The sequence below is a fragment of the Dipodomys spectabilis genome, unplaced genomic scaffold (assembly GCF_019054845.1).
Source record: "Dipodomys spectabilis isolate Male_0828 unplaced genomic scaffold, ASM1905484v1 ptg000174l, whole genome shotgun sequence".
Lineage (NCBI taxonomy): Eukaryota > Metazoa > Chordata > Mammalia > Rodentia > Heteromyidae > Dipodomys > Dipodomys spectabilis.
This window is the reverse complement of record NW_024870851.1, coordinates 2215096-2238154: the sequence shown is the minus strand read 5'-3', so window position 1 is coordinate 2238154 and position 23059 is coordinate 2215096. Positions and strand designations below refer to the sequence as shown.

The 23059-nt window shown below is 36.6% G+C and overlaps 1 protein-coding gene across 2 annotated transcripts in view; it reads right to left on the bottom strand.

Moving 5' to 3' along the window:
* Nucleotides 1-23059, bottom strand: part of Gpr155 (G protein-coupled receptor 155) — a 45111-nt gene that overhangs the window by 10648 nt on the left and 11404 nt on the right. For both annotated transcript variants that reach the window (XM_042694181.1, XM_042694182.1), the window contains exons 3-12: nucleotides 19964-20363; nucleotides 17613-17778; nucleotides 16477-16632; nucleotides 13977-14060; nucleotides 13315-13432; nucleotides 9133-9217; nucleotides 8944-9034; nucleotides 7648-7858; nucleotides 4517-4621; nucleotides 1865-2001 (exon numbers count right to left, since the gene is read on the bottom strand). In XM_042694181.1, the coding sequence (XP_042550115.1) occupies nucleotides 1865-2001; nucleotides 4517-4621; nucleotides 7648-7858; nucleotides 8944-9034; nucleotides 9133-9217; nucleotides 13315-13432; nucleotides 13977-14060; nucleotides 16477-16632; nucleotides 17613-17778; nucleotides 19964-20363 (1553 nt within the window). The remainder of the gene's footprint in view (nucleotides 1-1864; nucleotides 2002-4516; nucleotides 4622-7647; nucleotides 7859-8943; nucleotides 9035-9132; nucleotides 9218-13314; nucleotides 13433-13976; nucleotides 14061-16476; nucleotides 16633-17612; nucleotides 17779-19963; nucleotides 20364-23059) is intronic.

Genomic DNA, 23059 nt, shown 5'->3' with positions numbered 1-23059 from the left:
TTATAAATTATCAAATTAAATATTTAATAATATCTGATACTAGTCAGGGCAATTTATATATCTAGACTACATTTCTGAAAACCAATTTAGTAGAATGCATTCCAAGTCATAGATGTTTCTATTCTTTGATCCAGATTTCTCAACATTGGGAATCTATTAGTAAATATACTGCATGAAGCTATTTATTAGGGTATTTTGAAAGCCTGTGGGTGCTGGTGATGCATGCCTGTAATCTTAGCTACTTGGGAAGTAGTTCAAGGCTAGTCCCAACAAAAAGTTCAAAAGACCCTGTCTCAACTAATAAAAGCTGCTCATGGTAGCACATGCCTGTCATGCTAGCTATACAGGAAGCATAAAAGGGAGTATCACAGTCCAGGCCAGCCTGAGCACAAACCAAGACCCTATTAAAAAATAAAGCAAGCCACGTGCCAGTAGCTCTTGCCTGTAAATTATAGCTATTCAGGAGGCTGAGATCTGAGGATCACAGTTCAAAGCCAGCCTGGGCAGAAAAGTCTGTAAGACTCATATCTCCAACTAACCACTAGAAAACTGGAAGTGGTGTTGTGGATCATAGTAGTAAAGTACTATCCTTGAGAGAAAGGGTCAGCATTCAGGCCCTAAGTTCAAGCCCCATGACTGAAAAATAAATAAATAAATAAAGGGCTGGGGCATGGTTTAAGTGTTAGAACACCTGACTCACAAATGCAAGGTACTGAGTTCAAACTCTAGTACTGCAAAAAAAATTTGAAAAAAATCTAGGAATAAATTAGTAGTTGAATAAATTATAATTTTCCTATGACTTACTGGAAAGCCATTTAAAGCAATGGTTATAGACACTATGCAGCAACATGAAATAATGAAAAAAGTATATAAATCTGCATGTATAATTAAAATGAAAAAATGTGTTAAATATTAGACTCTAGGGGCTGGGAAGGTGGCTCAGTGGTAGAGCGCTTGCCTTGCATGCCTGAGGCCCTGGGTTTGATTCCTCAGCACCACATAAGCAAAAAGAAAAAAGCCGGAAGTGGCGCTGTGGCTCAAGTGGTAGAGTGCTAGCCTTGAGCTGAAGAGCTGAGGGACAGCGCCCAGGCCCAGAGTTCAGGCCCCACGACTGGACCCGCCCAAAAAATATTAGACTCTGTATATCACTTTTATAGTAACAATAAAAAATTTTAAAAAAATAGAAGCAGAGCTTAGAGTGTCAGATCTAGTGGTGGTAAGCACTTCAACCCTAGCATTGAAGCGGCAGGAAAGGAGGATCTAGAATTTGAGGCTAACCTGGGCTACATAGTGAGTTTAAGACCCATCTGAGCTACCTAGTAAGCCCCTGTCTTAAGAAACTAAGGTTTGGAAGAGGTAGAAAAGTCCAAGAGATCCCTTCTCAACACACAGCTGGGTGCAGTGGTACATGCCTGTCATTCCAAGCTACACAGGAGCCTGGCTTAGTTTCTTTTTGTGAGAGATATTGTAACCACCTGTCCTCTACTTTTGGTCAGTCAAGTACATTAGGAGTGACTTTGCACATAATGTGGAGAAACATGTTTTTTTTTTTTTTTTTTTTGTCGGTCGTGGGGCTTGAACTCTGGGCCTGGGCGTCGTCCCTCAGCTCTTCAACTCAAGGCGAGCGCTCTACCACTTGAGCTACAGCGCCACTTCCGAGAAACATGTTTTTGCCAAATCCCACCTTCAAAGCATAGAATGAGAAATGAGTGAGTGAAAACAGAACAGCTGAATGGAGCATTTAGACAGCAGAGTGATGTGAATGCCCTATGGCTCAAATTAGAACTCAGATGGCCTATCTACCACACTTCCATAAAGTAACCTTAATAAATAGCCCTCAAACAAAAACAGATGAAACATTTACAGCAAACAAGCCAATAATGAGAAGTAGACACAGCAAGACATGTCTTGTCAGTTGCTGGTCCCCACTCTGCAGATACTGTTCTTCCTCTTGGGCTAATATGCAGCTCTGGGAGTTACAGCGGCTCACACAGTGATCATCTGTGAAACAGAATGCACAATTTGTAATCAGAGTGGTTTATTTGAATGCATTTTAAATTTATAATGACTTCCTAAGAGAAACAACAAGAAAGCATATTTAGCTAAGTATCAGTATATAATTTTTGCTGTATTTGGAGAAGAGCTTTCTCATGTTGTTTTAGGAGAGTTTTAGTCATAGAATGTTTTTACCTGAAAAAAAACCCACAAGTAATAGTTCCTTTTGTACAATTTAGCAATTTTATATCTGCATAATTTATGTTATATAATTTCATTGTATATTAATATTTTAACTAAATGTATAATAAAATAAAATTTAAAAAGTTAAATTAGTAACTCATATGTCACCTATGATCAATCTACATTTGAGCCACAAGTGCCCTATTATACTCTATTTTGGCTGACAGTAATCAAATGTACTATTACTATTATCTTTTATGAGAATTTAAAATTTGCCTTAGAAAGGGCCCTTAAGCTGTCAAATAAATACTATATACTGCATTTTGTTCACATATAAAACCAATCCCAAATCATCCTTATCTATCCTGAAACAGAAGTAAGGGAACTTTCATAAGAAACTTCAACCTCATTACTACACTGTATATGTCAGTAAAAGTAAAGAAAAATATTTTTACATAATACACTAATGTCCAGTCTTAAACAAGTCAGTTATAAAACATAATTTTATAGCTCTTACCCTCAAACTAAAAATAAAAGTGTGCATTTCCTGGACTGCTCTTTATAACAGGACATATACACTATCAAAAATGGGCCTCTGAGCTGGACATTGATGGCTCACCCCTGTAATCTTAGCTACTTAGGAAGCTGAGATCTGATGATTGAGGTTCAAAGCTAGCCTAGGCAGGAAAGTCCAGAGACTTTTATTTCCAGCTAACCACCTGAAAACTAGAAGTGGAGCTATAAAGCTCAGGTATAATGCCTAGGCCCTGAGTTCAAGCCCCATGATGACCAAAAAGGGAAGGAAGGAAGGAAGGAAGGAAGGAAGGAAGGAAGGAAGGAAGGAAGGAAGGAAGGAAGGAAGGAAGGAAGGAAGGAAGGAAGGAAGGAAGGAAGGAAGGAAGAGGAAGGAAGGAAGGAAGGGAGGGAAGGAGGGAGGGAGGGAGGGAGGGGGGAGGGAGGGAGAAAGGGAGAAAGAAAGAAAGAAGGAAAAGAAAGAAAAAAGGAAAGAAAGAAAGGAAGGAAGGAAGGAAGAAAGAAAGAAAGAACAATAGGCCTTTCCAGCACTGACTCACACCTAATCCTAGCTTCTACTCAGGAGGCTGAGGTCTGAGATCTAAGTTCAGAGCCAACCAGGACAGATAAGTCTGTAAGACTCTTATCTCCAATTAGCTAGTTGAAAGGTGAAAATGGAGGTGTGGCTCAAGTGGCATAAATATATAGTTGCTCAATGTATATATGTATATTTAATATAAAATATATTTAATACATCATATATATTTAACATATATATCTTTATTAAATATATAGTGGCTCTCTATATATACTTTTAAAATATATACAGTTAGGGTTTTGTGCCTGCTAGGAAACAGTCTACTTGAACTATGCCATCAGTCTATTTGCTTTTTAATTTATTTCTCAGAGACAGTCTCATGCTGTCTTTGCCCAGGCTGATCTAGAATCATGGTCCTCCTATATCTTCCACCCCAATAGCTGGGACCAAAGGAATGCACCATCATATCTGGCCTAAAAGATGATTACTTTCAAAGACTTTTCCTCTCCTTTATTTTAGGAGGAAAGAAAGCATAAAGATTCATAATTAATTAAGCACCATTTAATTAGTACTGGTCCTATGGGTAAATAGTAGGGGAAAGTCTCAGCTCTTAAAACAGAATGGGGGGGGGGGGAAGGAGGTAAAGAGGGAGAGAGGAACAGAGAAGAGCAGGAGAGAGAGAAAGCACATGCACCACAAAAGTAATATCTTTAGAGTATACTTCTTGTATTTATGAATTAATTTTCACTCCCTAGGGACTGTACCCAGGGATTCACAGATACACCCTATTACTTAGATACATCTTCAGCCATGTAAGTTAAACTCACTGGAAAAATGTGTGTGTGTGTGTGTGTATGTGTGTGTAATATTATTTATTACTGTAAGATTTTTTTTTGTTCTCAGAATTGGACTTTAAATTCAAGGCTTTATGCTTGCTTATAAAGTGCTCCTCCACTTGAACCACATCCCCAGCTCTTTTCTACTTTTTAGTTATTTTTCAAGTAGGGTTCCATGTTTCTGCCTGGGGCTGGCTTCATACTGATATCCTCCTATCTCCACCACCTGAGTAGCTAGGATGATACCCACTTAGCCAGAACTTCCTATTTTTTTCAAAGAGTATTCTATCTGTACATTATGATCTTATTAGCACTTTTCCCTATCTTATTTGACAAACCATATCTTTAAACCATATTCTATAGTGTTACAGCTTCTATGGAAAAACCCTTCAGAATTCTCTTAAGGCATATGGAAAGCAATTTTCTGTTCATGAAGCCTGTAGGCACTCACTTTTCTCAAACGAAGGAGTCACAGGCCCACTAGTGCTTGTGTTTGCTACTGGTTCTGTTGATGGGCAGTGTAATTCACCATTTCCCATGGAGCAAGAGCAGCAACCTATACAGATAAAATAATGTGAAGGTGGATCTCAACCACATAGAAATGGACAAGTTCAAAAGATGCCAGACAGACAAAACTAAAAAAATGAATCCCACTCATACAGCTTCCATGGAAATGTTTCCACATGATAACTATCAAGAAATAGCCAAATCTGCCTATACAAAAGTTTACAGTTAAATAGTTCAGGCAATGATCAGTTCCTTTACACATTGTCTCCTCACTGCACGAGACAAGGAAAAATACTTTTATACATGCTGTTTCACTTCCACTGTGCTTTGAGAACTAAGAATTCAAACATTTTCCTAAAACATTTTATCAGTCCTCAAAAAAAATACACATCAATGCACTAATGATTACTGTGGAAAATTCAAACTTGCTGGCCGAAATCTGAAAGCTCTCATTCTGTGACTTGGCCTCTCTCCCTACCTGTGTGCCCAGACCTTTTATTCAATGAAAAGCCTTCTCGTCTTTCAAGACAATTCTTTCGAGTCCTCAACAAGCCTCATCTGTGCCTGGGCTGATCAAATCCTCTCCTTTAAGTGCAGCTCACAATTCACTTCTTTCAAGAGCCTGTATCCTATTAGTATAGAAGATTCACTAAAAACAAGTATATACTTTTTTCTTTTCAAATATATACTGTTGAAAATGTCTTGCTGGTTTATAGCCAGAGGGTTTACAGAAGTCACACTGAGACATCTGCTATAGAGCTGTATTTGTCCCTCTATATAGTCAGAGAAGTACATGAAGGACCCTTTAAAACATCTCACACTTACATAGATATGGGTTATAATAGAATAATAACTTCAATGATAAACTTAAAATTTAATATGCTAGAAAAATGAATCATTCTTAGGCTTAACCTTGATTGATAACATGCTAAAATTATGCAGTGATAGTCTCAAAAACAGAAAGGATTTCAAAGTATAAAATTAAAATAAACTATTACAAATGTCTTTCTAAATTTTAGATAAAGATTCCATTCCAAGGTTATTATAGAATCACAGAATAACAGAAAAGAAAATAGATTATCTGACCTAGACCTCCTGAGAGGCTTGATGCTGAAATCAGCACACACATACACACACACACACACACACACACTTGAACACAAGCACACACAGCTATCATAAGATATTATGATAGGTTCTCCCTGACACAAAGGGTTTATTTGTTTATTTGTTTTCTTTTTTTTTTGGTCCGGTCGTGGGGCCTGAACGCTGGGCCTGGGTGCTGTCCCTCAGCTCTTCAGCTCAAGGCTAGCGCTCTACCACTTGAGCCACAGCGCCACTTCCCGCTTTTTTGTTATGTGGTGCTGAGGAATTGAACCCAGGGCCTCAGGCATGCAAGGCAAGCGCTCTACCACTGAGCCACCTTCCCAGCCCGACACAAAGGGTTTATAAATAACACATCAGTCTTCTCTTTACCAACAAAACCACTGATCTCATATTAAAATAGGCTTATTTTCCTTTCAATCCTAATTCCACAGTAATAACACAAATTATAGGTCTCTCACAAATGTGTAGAAAAGAACAGAGGTAAATGAACCTTTTCAATGACCAAGATTAGAGAAAGCCAGGATGGGCACCTAAGTGCAGTATTACGTGTTAATACCACTAGTAAAACAGAAGATCAGCAGTTAGGAAAGAGAATAACCATAACCAGACAAGGTTTAAAAACTATTTTTACCAGAAGCACCAGTGAATAATCAAATAAATAAGCATTAAATAGCAGTTTCCAAGGCTACTTCAGAAAATCATATAACTTATCCACCCATCCATCTACTTAACAAATGTCAGTAAGTATACTTAGGTCCTGAGGCTACAGTTAACAAGTTAAGACCCCTTACAGTCTACTGGGTTATACAAACAACTTAAAAAAGCAGGTAGAATACAGTGAGATAAGAGAGGTAAGTAAGCCAGGTACAGGCGGCTCACGCCTGTAATCCTAGCTACTCAGGAGGCTGAGATCTGAGGATCGCGGTTCAAAGCCAGCCTGGGCAGGAAAGTCCCTGAGAAGGACCAGGTACATACTCAATAAATCTCTTGGATGATAAATAAAAAATAAATTAAAAACAGAAGTAAAATCTTGGCAGAAGGTTTCCTGTGTAGATAAGGGATAGCTGTCTTCTGGCTCTCCATTTATTTATACTATGGGTTTAAATTCATTTTCTTGCTGGAGATGGTAGTGGCAGGATTTAAATTCTATTATGTAATTTATTTGCTGTTTTTAAAAGATGGGTGAAGAGATCTCAGCAGAAGTCTCTGATGATCCTTGTTTAGTGCTTCCTACAGGCTTGCGGTAGCCAGTTCCACACTTGTGGAAAAGGATGACATGGAGAGCCAGCTAGAGGTAGTAGTCTTCAAGCCCAACCCCAAATCAAACAGTAAGCTGTTTACAGGATAAATATAAGAGTCTGCAATGAAAGATGTTGGACATGATCAGAGAAGTACTGTAGACTTAGGGAAAGCCGCTTTAAATTTTTCAGTGAAAGGATCAGGGGGGTGTAAACTCCCCTAGCAAGCACTGAGGTCTTGGGTTTAACGTCTAATATTACTAAATGATATAATCCCTGAGCTCAGTTTTGAAAAGGAAAACAGTCAAGAAGCTCAAAAGAATGAAATTCTGATGACAACATTAGAAATGAGCTAACAGAGAAATCAGTAAACTTGGATTTAGAGTGAAATAAAGAAAGGTGTGAGTGACAGTCTGGGGCCAAGCATAGAGGGTTCAGTAATGCAGACAGGAGAGAGCTGGAGAGCGGAGGGGGAAAATTAGGGTCAGAGCAAGGCATGGCTAGGTTAAGGAATGTCTTAGAACTTACCAAAAGATTATACTCATAAATAGATTTATAAAGAAAAATTTAACAAATAAATGTGAAGCTCTTCCTGTTATGACCATGATTCAAGTGCATATGAGAATACCTATGATATTCAGAATAATTCAGAAATGTCCTTTACATAAAACTCTTATGATACATACTGTAAAGACAGGGCCAAGTCTTTAAAAAAAAGTAAAGATCATACTTGTTTCTGGGATAGAACTTGTGAAAAGTTCTGGTGCATTTGCTGGTGTTGAACTCTCCTCAAAAGCAGTGTTTCCAGGATCCACTGGTTTATGGCTCTGTTGCTGGCCAAAGCCTTCATAGTGTCCAGCTTGAGTGGTGCGGTTCATGCACATGAGCGACACACCCGCCATCAGGATGCTGCAGAACAGGGTGACTGCTGTGGTGATCATCTGCCGGCATTTGGAAATGATGTTAGGTTTTGTTGTTTTTTTTTCTCACAATCCCATCATGTTGCTAATCTCTGAGTATAGTAAGTATATTTTTTGTTTGTGTTTTGTGTGTTTGTGTGTGTGTGTGTGTGTGTGTCTGAGATCTGTACTCGAACTCAGTATCTGATGCTTTCACTCACTGCCTGAGCCATGTCACCAACCCCAAGAATATTTTTGACAGAAAAGAAATTGGCATAGCTTCAAATATAACAGTGGGTCTTAAAATTGGACAAGATGAAAGGAATGTAAATTACTTACAAAGAAATTAGGGCTTACTTGTACTCATACATTTTTCTAAAAGCTTTGCTGAACAAAAATTGTTTAGTGTTACAGCCATTGGTTTCTTTTATTAGTGATGAGAATGAATATTTGTAGACCTTTTCTTGACTGCTAAGATTTTGCAAGTCATTCAAGCATACTTCAACTAGAAGCTTCTTTATGGTAATGATAGTAAAAATAAGGCATTATAGCTAGCATTTATTAGAACTAATGAGAAGCTAGCACTAATGTAAATCTTTGTCACAAAAATAGAATTAAATTCAAAATTGCAAGGCAGAGAAAAAGGGTAAGAAATCAGTCATTGGAAGAGGTTTTTGAAAAACACATATCCTTTGATCCTATCTTAAAGAATTCAGCAGGTCCTGTAGACAGTATGTCTACCTTAACGTTATTCTAATACACTTCAGATACATTTTTTTCTGAACTTTATAATTCTAAAAGGATTAAAAGTCAAGAATTTGACATTTACCATTCTTGCTTACTTATTAAGTTGCCTTAAATCAACAGGTCTTCTCTCCGGTAAGGGAAACATAAATGTTTTAAAGAAAAATCCATTAAGTTTCAAGCATTTAGAAATTCTCAGCTAAAAATACCTAGACATGTCAAATGGTCAGCATATTTTGGGGTGTGACAAAGGGATATAGGATCACTAGTGTGCTATACACAAAATTAGATTTTTTCAAAGTTCACTTTAAGTATAGGAAGGTACATTAGCAAGCTAAAAAGAGACATTCTCAAGAACATAACTGCCAATAAACTCCTCCCACCTGCTCTTTTCCATAAAAGAAGGCTGAGTCAATGCTATCTCCATTGTGTTTCCCAGTTATCAAAAGCACACCAACAAGGAGAGCAGGAATTCTATAATAACAAGGGTGATTGAGAGAAAACAGAGAATGAATGGCAATTTTGTATAAGTATGGAAACATGAGTGAACATAGAGAAAACCACCAACTTACCCCCAGCCAGATATTATGATGATTCCAACAGGAATTTCAATGCTCTCTCGTTTTTTCAAAAGAAATAAAGAAATTGCCAGAAGGCCTAAAAATAAGAAACAAAGATGGAAAGAGAGTAGCTAGGATTATAGGATTATAAGTGTGAGCCAGCAGAACCCAGTTCACTCTCCCTCTCCCTCTCCCTCTCTCCTTCCTGCCACCTTATTTCAACATTAAGTATAGACTTGCCCAAAACTTTCCTTTTGCTAAATAAATACTGTCCCAAATATTTTGGAGCAAGTTTCCCCAGTTTAAAACCATCATGTATCCATTTCTGTATTGTTTCTTTACTCAAATTGTGTTTCGTCAAAGAAGATTTTTTTTCAGAAGCTCCGATTATTTTATTCGTTTGACTAGTAATAAATTAAGTATAATTAAAAACATTTAAACTATGTAAGGTAGATGCAGGGGAGAATTCCAATTGTGCAACTCCCTTGAACAATGCAATCATAATATTTAATATACATATGTAAAAATGCAACCACGTAAATTGAGGGGATGAGTGGTGTTGGGAGAGATGGGTGACATTAATCAAGATGTACTATACTCACAAAATGACATGTTGAATTGAAACCCATGTACAACTACTTGAAAAACATATAAAAGAAAAAGAAAAAAATTAACTACAAATAGAAGCATTCTACGAAGATTCCATTCTACTGGTGCTAAGAAATTCTAGCAATCCTCCCTCTTCTTTTTCTCCTTCTCCTCCTTCTTTGTCATCTTTTTTTTTTTTTTGCCAGTCCTGGAGTTTGAACTCAGGGCCTGAGTGCTGTCCCTCAGTTTTTGTGCTCTAAGCTAGTGCTTTACCACCTAAGCCACAGCTCCACTTCCAGGGTTTTTGGTGTTTCATTGGAGATAAGAGTCCCACAGACTCCTGCCCAGGCTTGGCTTCAAACAGAAATCCTTAGATCTCAGCATCCTGAGTAGCTAGGATTACAAGGGTGAGCTATAGCCTGGCTACAGGTTGTATTTTTAGAAAATGCCTTAAGTGTAGTATAGTGATGGAGCTTAATATAAACATGGTGTAAGTGTAACACACATATCAGTGTTTTTAAATTCTTGAACTTTCCTTATACCTTATACTCAATAATTTATACAAGTGACACCTTATTTAATACATTCTACAGAACTATAGAATCTCAGAACTAAAAATTGGAAGGGGCTATGTTTCAAATTAACAAATTAACATATTTTCGTTGATAAGGCAACAAGGGTTTGCCCAAGTCATATAACCAGCAGAGGGCATTGCTGGTCTAGAAACCTAGCCTGACACAGGGGACGTGCTTCAGCTCAATTTTTCTCAAACTCAGATCTGGGATCCCTGGGGGTCCTAAGCTATATTCTTCAATTTATGTAAATAGATTTAAATCTCAGAAGCCTGTTTGTGGTGTGTGTGTGCTCACCTAATAGCCTGGTGATTTCAGAGCTTACATTTGGCTTTCTAATGAATTTGAGTAGGGAAAGCTAAATGATATCCTAACACACAAATAAAAGTTCTGTGGTAGTCTGAAGAAAGAAAAGTAGTAATAGGGCTGGGAAGGTGGCTCAGTGGTAGAGTGCTTGCCTTGCATGCCTAAGGCCCTGGGTTCGATTCCTCAGCGCCACATAAGCAAAAAGAAAAAAGCCGGAAGTGGTGCTATGGCTCAAGTGGTAGAGCGCTAGCCTTGGGCTGAAGAGCTGAGGGTCAGCGCCCAGGCCCAGAGTTCAGGCCCCACGACCGGACCCAAAAAAAAAAAAAAGAAAAGTAGTAATACATCACATCAAAACTCTTTATATGAGGTAAAGACAAGTCAAACTAAAAACCAAGGAAGTGAATTCCATTTTACATTTCAAGCTATGAGGTATATTAAGAAAAGAAGAGGGCTGGGAAGGTGGCTCAGTGGTAGAGCGCTTGCCTTGCATGCCTGAGGCCCTGGGTTCAATTCCTTAGCACCACATAAGCAAAAAGAAAAAAGCCGGAAGTGGCACTGTGGCTCAAGTGATAGAGCGCTAGCCTTAAGCTGAAGAGCTGAGGGACAGCGCCTAGGCCCAGAGTTCACGACCCCACAAAAAAGAAAAAGAAAAGAAGAACCTTTGTTATGTTTATTAACACTGCTATTTAAAATTACTGGGCTAGCAACTTCATTTAAATATAACCCATGAATGGATGTTTTTATAAACAATTCATACCTAGATTTCAGATTGTACAGATTAAATAACACTATGCTAGAATTAACATAAATCAATGTACAAGGTCATCTCACTTTCTAGTGTTAGGTCTTCAAAGTACCAGAGAAACAAATGACAGAGCACAAAGGTGGGCCAACTATGTTACAATCATCAGGGCACTCTTCAGGATTCTACTGATTATCATTCCTGCCTTGTGAAGAGAACCAAATACTATTAGGCAGACTCTAGTCCTGCATCTCATGGAAGTAGCTGTGTGGTCTCCTGCTTAAATCTGTTTAACAAACATGATATTTTTGGACTAGCTATACATTTAATGTGCATTTGAAAAAATTCTAATTAATATGTGAAACCTGTACTTCACTGACATAGAATCCATGATCGAAGTTTAAAAACTAGGTCAACTTTAAGAAAACTATACAAGTGGTATGCAGATAGGGCAAAAATTGGGTGAAAGGTTTTCAAATGAGTAAAGTTAAAAATGAGTGCACATGCAATTTTAAAATATGCTTTTGAGCCTATGCGTCTGCTTGTACTATAGTATTCTGAAGGTTATAGGGAGGCTTCATTGGTGTCAAGGGATTCAGAACAACTTTGAATAGATTTTAGTGTGCATGTTTGAACAGGGTTTGGGGCAAGCTGGGGCTTTTGATAATTGAGCTATTTACTGTTCTATTACTCCTGTGGTAAATTTTATCTGAACAAACTTAGGTATTAGAGATCAAGTTGGACCATATATATTTGGAATGATAATCTCTAGGTTCTTTTAATTTGCCATCACATAAAAACTCTTAGGTTTGACAAGGTATACTTGCCTGTAAAAAGCACAAAGAAAGCTAAGTGCCAGTGGCTCATATCTGTAATCCTAGCTACTTATGAGGCTGCGATCTGAAGATCTTGGTTCAAAGCCTGCCCAAGCAAAAAAGTCTGTGAGACTCTTATCTCCAATTAACCACCTAAGAGCCAAAAGTAGAGCTGTGGCTTAAGTGATAAAATGCTAGCCTTGGAGCACCCAGGTCCCATGACTATTACACATGCACACATACACATACACAGCATCATTGGCTTGCACTAAATTTTCATCTGTGATTCCTCATCATATTGTTGCCTCACAGCAAAAGGCTGTTGACCAAGATGGGACTTGTTTTTGATCCTGAAGACATGAAATCAGAGGTTTGCCTTTGGTAGCTACGTCCAGACACTAGCCTCCTAAGCATTTTACAATGTCCCTTTCTGCAATATTTTACAGGTTTAAATTTGTGGTATGAATACAAAATAACCAGACAGAATTTTTCACAAACATACCATAATGTCTGCATTGAAATATGCTTTATTTCAAAATAAAAGGAGTTAAAACATTTTGAATACACATTCTCATTGGGTCCTCTCCTATTTCCAGAACCTTTTGTTTTTTCTACTTTGCTTGTTCTCAAATTACATTCCCCTCAGTTTATTAACAAATACAGTACCACTTGCTGAGTGCTACCATGCACCAGACATAATCCCCATATTTCATTTTACCTTTAAAATAACACTATATAGTACTGTAATTCTATTTTATAGGTAAGGAAACTGAAGCCCTACAAGGTAATTTGTATAAGGCAAAGCAACAGTTTTCCAGTTTTGTAGGATTTTAGTGGTGAGCTCTGGAAAATACCTCCTATGCTTCTGCCTACTCTTGCCTTTCTTCACCTGCCTTCAGCACTTATCTTCTTAATGCCTCCAAAAGGGAGCTGTGCTGAGAGTGGACTAGAGCTGATGACCGCAAGGAAAGGACTATGTGGCTGGAAGGGCTGTGAGCCTAGGCAGAAATAGAGCACTCAGGAAACAGAACTCAGCTTTGCAGGCATAATGGCCTGAGTGAAAACTTTGACCCTGTACCATTTGATTTCAAATAGGTCACTAGAATCTGAGGCCTTCTAGAGGTGAGAGAGGGAGAATAAATTTTAGTATTTCATTCATGATCCAACTTACCTGTCCACAGGTAGGTGCTATACAGGGAGCTGTACAATAGAACAAACACCAAAATTTGTCCAACAAAATTTTTTTCCTTAACAAAATTCCATATCATCATTCCAGCACAGACAATGGACTAGAGAAAAAATAATTAAAAGACTTTGTAAATAGCTAATACAATCATATAATGCATTCACAAAAATAACTTTTAAGCTAGTCATAAAAGTTTTATTCACAGAAAATATTACAAACCAGTTATACTAAAATTACATAAAAGTATGTATTCAATAAAAGCAGATAATGACTATATCCTAAATATCAACTTTATATTTAGTAATGGTTTACATAGAAATTGCTAAGCTTCTTTTTGTTATGATTTGAAAGATGTAAAGATTTAACTAGAAAAATAAGATTGAGTTCAGTTTTTGATTAAAAATGAAATTTGTATGAAAATGCAATGATTATCAATTTCCATTATTAGCCTTCTTATTATTTAAGACTTACTGCAGTATTTAATTTACCCGTCATAAGCAGATTATAATCAGAGTATAATTGTATGTATATTTTTCCAATTTTATAACTGAAAAAAACATTTCAAAGGAATTTTCTCCTGTTCAGTGGAATAGTTTCCCTGTAAAACATAGTCCCATAAGTTTAAAAATATCTACAGGTATACTAACCTGAGCAATGAGCAAATTAGTAGTAAGCATATGAGGAAGCTGTTTATATTTCTTACTCAAGAGAAGAATAGCCAGAGACCAGATCTTAAAGATAAAAGGTTCAAAAGTTATTGCTGCTTCTGAATCTTTATAATTATTCTTAACTACACATTAATTAACATTATTTTATCTAGAGGTACTCGATCAAACCCAGGGCCTCCTGCATGCTAAGTAAGGGCTTGGAGCTATATCTGCAGCCTCACGATTATATCCTTAAAGAATCTTCTTTATTTTACTTCAGAAAGAAATTCTATTGTGTTATTTATTTTAACCTATATTAAAAGAAACATTCCAAAAGAATGTTGAAGTAGGGCTGGGAAGTTGGCTCAGTGGTAGAGTGCTTGCCTTGAATGCATGAGGCCCTGGGTTCGATTCCTCAGCACCACATAAGCATTCACAATTTATGTACAGATATGTTGCTTAATTCCAGAATCTTTGGAGCTAGTGTAGTTATCTCTATATTATGATTTTCAAGTTTCATTCTATTGTAGTATGAAACTGTTTTGTATGAACTCTGTACTTCTTTCTTTGTATTTTGACCCAAATGTAGTTTATCTCAGAAAATGTAATTTGGTATGAAATAAACTTATATTCAACTAAAAAAAAAAAGCAGAAAAAGCCAGAAGTGGTGCTGTGGTTCAAGTGGTAGAGTGCTAGCCTTGAGCTGAAGAGCTGAGGGACAGCGCCCAGGCCCAGAGTTCAGCCCCTACGACGGACAAAAAAAGAAAAAGAAAAAGAATGTTGAAGTAAATTATCTATCCAAAGTAAAATAAAAAAGCATGAGGAGACACCATGGTAAACTAACTGTCCAAAAATTACAAGTCTTTAAGAACTAATACCTTACCAGGATTATGTTCATAGTATGTGTACTTTTAGTGGCTAGACTGGGACAAAGGATCACGGCCAATTAGTCAGGAAAGGAATCTTAGTGGGAGATGTAGCTATAATACACTATTCTAAATTTTTCCTCTTTTGATTTCTATCATAGTGGTTGATGAGGAATCCAAATTCTAGGTTATCTTACTTCAAAATACTAAAAGCAATCTTTCACATTTCTCAAAAGGATTGGTATGCACTCTCTGTCTCTCTCTTTCTTGCTCTCTCTCAGTCATGCATGCTAAACAAATGCTCTATCACTCTACTGCTCAGCTATACTCCAGTCTCCAGGAATAGCCATGTAATTATGCTAGTCAAATTTCTTCTTTTTCCCTGCACTGCTAATAGAAGTCTGGACTGTTTCTCCCCACATTTCTCCTTATCAGTGGACATATATTCTTTTATTTTTTCTTTTGGTGTCCGGTTGTGGGGCCTGAACTCTGGGCCTGGGCGCTGTCCCTCAGCTCTTCAGCTCAAGGCTAGCACTCTACCACTTGAGCCACAGCACCACTTCCGGCTTTTTTCTTTTGGCTTATGTGGTGCTGAGGAATCGAACCCAGGGCCTCAGGCATGCAAGGCAAGTGTTCTACCACTGAGCCACCTTCCCAGCCCATCAGTGGACATATATTCTTAAGAATATGTGTGAAAATTTTCACTGTGTTAAATTTTTCACTAATTGTGCATTTATTGTTGACAATATGCACATTCCTTCCCATCTCCTTTCATTTAACATTAAATACTGACCTTTTCCCATCCAGAATACTGCTTGAATTCAATAGGCAATTTGATCTATAAGAAGACCTAGTTGCTAAATGCTTGATTTCAGTTAGACATATCTAATTAGAGAAGTTACTAAAAGTTTAATTAGTATTAAATATGTAGTTGAACATCATTCCAAAGATCTCTTCTGAGATCTACATGATCACCAACAGCTCACAATGGTATCGTGATTCAGAGTTGATCAAATATCATATCATATGGACAAGCTTTAGTTTTCTGTATCTCATAAGAAGTTAGAGGCTTGAACTCAGGGCCATGGTTGCTGTCCCTAAGCTTTTGTGCTCAAGGATAGTGCTCTGTTACTTTGAGAAACAGCTCTAGTTCTGGCTTTTTGTGATTAATTGGAGATAAAAGTCTTATAGACTTGCCTGTTGGAGCTGACTTTGCACCAGATCTCAGCCTCCTGAGTAGCTAGGATTACAGGCATGAGTCACCAGTGCATGGCTGATTTTTCCACATTTTTATTAGAGGGTTTTACAAAAGGATTTAATTTTGACACATCTATATATGTATATATCTTGATCAGGCTTACCTCCTTCATCACTCTTCCTTATCCCTTTCCCTCCTTCCCAAACTAATTTCAATTGTTCAATCTTCTAATTCGTCATGGTTCTATCTTTACACAAGTACATAAAGTATTTTGATTGTATTTGCTCTTGTTTGCCCTGTTTGTCCTCTCCCCTCCCACTTGTACCCACATCCCAGACAGGACCTGAAAAACTAGATTTTAAATCTTTATCAATTATCAGTCATTCTCAGACTCATTCAGTGGTTTCCATTAAATTTTAAGTGGAAATATACTCACCAAGGAGACCAAGCTGATAATACTTATGTCAAAACTGACATTCTGGATGGCATATGCCAGTGGCTTAGGGTCCATAGTGGGAAAGGTCAGTAACCAAGCAGAAACATACATGATTGGAGCAGACACCAATGTGCTTATTACCATCCCTGAAGTTATCTGTGAAAAATGAGACCAAACTGAGGAGTCACACTTTCACTTACACAATCACCTTAAACTTAAATGCCTGCCATATACTCTGACAAGACATTATAGAATCCAGCATATTGTCTAATATTTCTCCTTTCTGAAAATCCTTAAAAGAAACTGCAGTAAGTTTTCCTCTTCTAATTGATGCTCCACATTTATTTACACATAAGAAACACATTAGAAGTGTCACTATTGATAATCATCTTCTAGGCTATAGAAAGTATAGATCTGATTAAACTTATGAACAATTTCCTTCCATACCACTTCATAAAATATAGGGCAAAAAAAGCAACTTGCAAATAGAAAAATGACTGTACAAATAGTTTACACATTAAATAAGGGAACTGACCTTACCAAATAATTTAGTTCCTTAATATTACATTTCAAAATCCTTATTGTCATAGGTAGTATGTATAATACACTTAGTCACTGTTAATAATTTGGGTTTGATTTTAGCTGTTTGCTGCAGTTGATTGTGTGCTATTTTGTATTTGATGACTGAATTATCAAGAAATAATAGAATTACATAACATGAAGGTAGGGACATGAAAGAGAAAATGGGAATAACAGAGGAAGAGGTGACATTAATTAAGAAGCATTATAGTTATAAACTGACTTATGGAATTGTAACTCCTTTGTACAACTATTTAATAATAAATAAATAAAAGTTTTTTTTTCTAAAAGTTTCAAAAGTTACCCTCCTATAAATAACTTTAAAACTTAAATGTAAGAATAGAAACAAAGTACTTGAGAATAATAAAAAAAGCATGGATGAATTAAAAGCCCAGATTAAATAACTTGTTATATAATGTTACGTGATGCCACCTTCTTCACAATGAAGTAGCTTAGAGGTATCAAATTCTCCTTAGAAGAATATTGTGTTTTATGTTTTTAAAAGATCATCTACTTATCACACAAACAATCAAACGTAGAAAGTAGTATATACATACAATCTCTACTTCCATGTTGAACTGTGTTGCAAAGATAGCCACTCCTGGTGCTACAGGGAAGACCCCATACAAAAATGCATAATTCGATAAACTTGTATGGTTCACTACACTGTCACCCTTGTCCAAGAGTTCCACCATTTCTCTGCACAGAAGTGGCAGCACCAGGCTGAAGAAAAAAAAATGCATAATTTACTTGGTGTTAAAGCATTCTTGTCCCTAAGTAGTAGATTGCTATAATGAATAACATTCTGTTTTTCTTCTCTTGCCCAGAGGTGTATGTTTTCATATATATATATGTATATATATATATATATATATATATATATATTTGCATGTAGATATTCTGCATATGACTGTGCCTCTGGACACTTTGTTGAAAGAATTAAGAACTCAGTTGGGAACCATTTCAAATGTAACAACATTCAGGAACTAGAAGGGGAAAATTTAGATTAAAAAATTTACAGTTAATAACAATGCCTCTCAATAAAATTCTCCAAAAACAGTAGAAAAATATAATACAATTAGTTCTTTGTGAATTAAAAGCAAGATTTAGTAAAAGAAACAAAACAATGAGGTAGAACAAAAATGAGAAATGCAAATTTGTAGAGTCAATTATTAAATTCTTCATGATTCCATGGGTGTAACACTAAATAGCTAAACTAATGGACCTTCTTTTAAAAACAGAACAATTTGGTTGATAATATTTCTCTGGCAGCATCTGCAAAGCAGCTCAGGATGGAGTAAAGAACTACTTTTATATGTGCATTTTTTATTAAAAAAGAAATTAATGTCTATAAAAATCAAAGATTCAGGGGAAAAAAATCTTAGCAGTACCAGGGATTGAACTCAGGATTTGTTCTACTGATTGAGTCTACTATACAAGCACGCTAACAATTCAGCAATGTCTCCATTTCAGAAAAAAATTAATTGGAATACTTATAAATTGAAGCTGATAATACTCTTACTGTTATAAATGTTTTTACAATGTCAGCACTAATTAATATTTTCTTTCTAAGAAACATAGCATCATCATAAATAATTTTCAAAACTTAAGTTGATTCTTATTTTAGAAACATAAATACAAATCATACTGAGTTTAACTACATGAATTTAACTGTTTATTCAAGAGCTGAATTCTATAGCTAAGTATGTCTCAAGTACTTTGGGTTAACACCATAATAAAATTATGTCAATTGTGCCATGAAGTATAAATCTAGAGCAAATGAGCCAAGTCAGCTGAAGTATTATTAACAGGGGAGCTAAAAAGAATTTATTATTTGCCATACTAGAATCTGATCTCTAATGATACTCATATTGACTTGCCTATACTTTTAGAAAGCTCAGCCACTCAGATATTTGAAGAAGAGTTTATATTAAAATTATTACTCATAAATTAAAATGCTTTTAACTTTAGGATTTTAATGGATTTTGGAATCCTGAGAAATTCTTTTAAAAATATGACCTGGGGTGCTGGGCACCAGTGGCTCATGCATGTAATTCTAGCTACTTAGGAGGCTGAGAATACGGGATAGGAGTTGAAAGCCAACCCAGGCAGGAAAGTCTGTAGACGTATGTCCAATTAACCACTCAAACACAAAAGTGGAGCTGTGGCTCACATGGTAGAGCTCTAACCTTTAGCAAAAAAAAAATGAGGGACAGTGCCCAGGCCTTGAGTTCAAGTCCCATGACCAGCATACATACACATAAAAATGACCAAGGGAATGAGGATGTAGCTCAGTGGTAGAGTGATTACCTAGCATGTGCAAAGTCTGAGTCTGATCCCCAACCATGCATAAAGAGATAAATAAGTAGATAAGGAAATAAGTAAGAGGTTTAACTGGGACAGTAGGAGATATTAAGTATACTTTATATAAAAAGTAAAAATAAAAAAGTTGAAGGTATCTGGGTGGTAGTTCATATGTATGTAATCTTAGTTATTCAAGAGGCTGAGATCTAAGAATCACAGTTCAAAGTCAGCCTGGGCAGGAAAGGCCATGTGATTCTTATCTCCAATTAACCACCTAAAAACTAGAAGTAGAGCTGTGGTTCAAAGTGGTAGAGCACTAGCCTTGAGCAAAAAAATTCCGGGACAGCACCCTGAGTTCAAGCCCCATGACTGATTAAAAAAAATTTGAAGGTACACTAGTATTCTATAATCTTGATAGTAAAATGAAAGAATAATCTACATGGACAAAGAAATTATTTTTTTAACCATACACTAACATCTCATTTTCCTTTAAATCACAACCTCTGTATAGGGAAAGATTAATTTTCAGTTGCAGACATATCCCAATAAGCTAAACAAGGATTTTATAAAGTACAATTTTCCAGGTTGAATAAGCAAAACTTACAGTTTAGCTGTGATGAGAAGAGTTAGTACAACAAATGCTGATTTCTTCAATCTCCTTAATTTTCCTACCATTGTAAGACCAAGATAAAATAGGGCTGATCCAGAAAAAGAGTTTGCAAGTCCATCAAGAAAATTTTCCATATATACAGGCACCTTTTTATCAAGAATAAAATTGAAAGCAATGCCAATGAAGACCATAAATACTATTGGGTTCTGTAACACACGTAGAAATCCAAGTCCCACAATTTTTACTTTGTTTTGTGAAGCATTTTGATTTTCTTTAGATTTCTGGATTTCACAGAAGATAAACCCTATAGGGTTTAGCATCATAAGAGATATTGGTGCCACCAAATAAATGTACTGAAGATATTCTGGGTATGTAGTTTGATACAAAGCTTCAACTGCAAGATAAGAATTGAAATTAATTTAAAAAGATTACACAGAAATATATAATATGTGTATAACATTTTCTCTGCATAATTATAACATATTGCAAATTAATCTCAATAGTGCTAATAATCTCACTATTAGTAACAAAACTGAGGAGGGAAAAAACTTACTATATTAAATCTTATCTAGTTTATAAAATGACAACTTTAAAAATTATCTTTTGTAGAACTTAATTTGTGGTCGGGCGCTGGTGGCTCATGCATGTAATCCTACCTACTCAGGAGGCTGAGATCTGAGGATGGAGGTTCAAAGCCAGCCCAGGCAGGAAAATCTGTGAGACTCTTATCTCCACTTAATTACCAGAAAACCCGAAGTGGCGCTGTGGCTCAACTAGTACAGAGCTCACCTTGAGCTGTAGAGCTGAGGGACAGAGCCCACGCCCAGAATTCAAGCCCCATAACCGACAAAACAAAACAAAACAAAACAAAAATATCCCCAAAAACCCACCTAATTTGTAGAGGCTAAGATTAGTCTTCAAAAAGAAGGGAAGAAGAAAAAAAAAAAAAAAGGGAAGAATTGTAAAATTTTGAAAAAAGCAATTCAAAATAAAAGTCTAGTAAATAATAAACTAAGTATTTAAGTAGAATGAACACCAAAGTGGTGTCCACACTATATAGGAATAGACATGAAGATGGAAGATAGCTTACAGAAAGGAGAAAGGTAAGAGACTAAAAGCTCCTATGAACTATAAGAATTCAGTACAGTTGCGAGTTTAGGTGTTAAGAATTAGTCAGTGAGCTACTGAATTATGTATTTTTCCTGATGACTAGGCTGAGGATATGGTCTTGTAAATTTGTGGCTGAAAGGAAGACATCACTGGAGATGAAGAGACTAAGGAACTGAAAGATCAGACAATTGCTGGATAATTGATAAGGATGCTAAAAGTCAAACAAGAGAATGGCAAAGCCAGACCTTAAAGTCTGTAATGAATAAAAGGGAATGACTACAATCCCAGTATATAACAGAAATGATCAGCCAACTAGCAAACCGGTACAACATTCAAAATAGTTGTTAACAAAAGAGTACAGAGTAATAGCCTAGAGTAGTACAAGGATGCTAGGAGGATTAGGAGGCATGTCTTAACTCCCTTTGTGCATATGGTATGTAGGCTATAGGTAAGAAAAGCCTCGGGGCTGGGAAGGTGGCTCAGTGGTAGAGCGCTTGCCTTGCATGCCTGAGGCCCTGGGTTCAATTCCTCAGCACCACATAAGCAGGAAAAAAAAAAGCCGAAAGTGGTGCTATGGCTCAAGTGGTAGAGCGCTAGCCTTGAGCTGAAGAGCTGAGGGACAGCGCCCAGGCCCAGAGTTCAGGCCCCATGACCAGACCCCCCCCCAAAAAAAAAAAAAAACTGGAGGAGAAAAGAATGGAGTCACATAAAGGTGTATCTAATGCAAATTCAACTATACTTTCTAAGGAACACATAAACTTCATTTTGTTTTTCTTAGAATTTTCCCAAGTACAAACTCATTGTTCTCCTTGGTGTTCATTGAGGAACAATGCTTGAGAGAAAAATGTTAGATTTTTGAGAAATGGTATAACATAAGGTATATATGCTGTATTATATGGGTGATGTAAGAGACTTTTCAAGCATTTGAAGAGCACATGATGGCTTTAGAACCTAATGACTGCACAAGATGTGTTTGCCAGGCTGGCGCTTTTTTCTGCTAAGGGCCATTCAGATAATGTCATTTGAAGGCAATACAAAATTATCAATACAAAGCAACTGCCATGGGTGGCTAATGAAAAATTATATGTCTATTCTGTATAAAAATAAATGTTTTTTTTGGGGGGTCCGGTCATGGGGCTTGAACTCTGGGCCTGGGCGTTGTCCCTCAGCTCTTCAGCTCAAGGCTAGCGCTCTACCACTTGAGCCACAGCGCCACTTCTGGCTTTTTTTCTTTTTGCTTATGTGGTGCTGAGGACTCAAACCCAGGGCCTCAGGCATGCAAGGCAAGCGTTCTACCACTGAGTCACCTTCCCAGCCCAATCAAATGATTTTTAAGGGCCAGATATTTCCCACCTGTAAAGGGAAGTGTGTTAAATTAAACTTCTAGTAGTTACCTGGTGGAGATGAAGGTGGATTGCTAGGTTAAGGGCGCACAGCAACTTACAGCTATGGAATAAACAACTTGGTTTCTAGGCATGTTTTTGGATATGGGTCCCGAAATTACACAATCCAAAGCACACAAAAGTTGATTCATAACTGATTTGAAGTTGACAAAGATAAAAGGTGAACTGCCACAAGTGATTCCAAGGAGAGACTCAATCATGTGAAAAAAGGTAAATATTAGGTTTCTCAATTTACATTGAGACAAAGTGACATAGGTAGGAAAATGGTTGTTTACTTACTAGGATACATAAGTAGAGTTAATGTCATCCACGTGACATGTTAACATTGCATAACCAGATTATATAACCTTTAGAAGTTCACCTTAATCTCATTAGCCAAATCTACTTTTATAAGGTCATATTTTTTCCAGTGAAACACATATGTGGGTCTATATTATCGCAAAATAAAGCAGAAGTTAAAACATATTTGATTACATAAAATTTCATGAATTCTTTTAAATGATTTCTAATTAGATATGCTAGTTTTATACCTCTTAATAGTTTTCTTTCATGTTTCTTAAGATTTGCTTAAATTAAA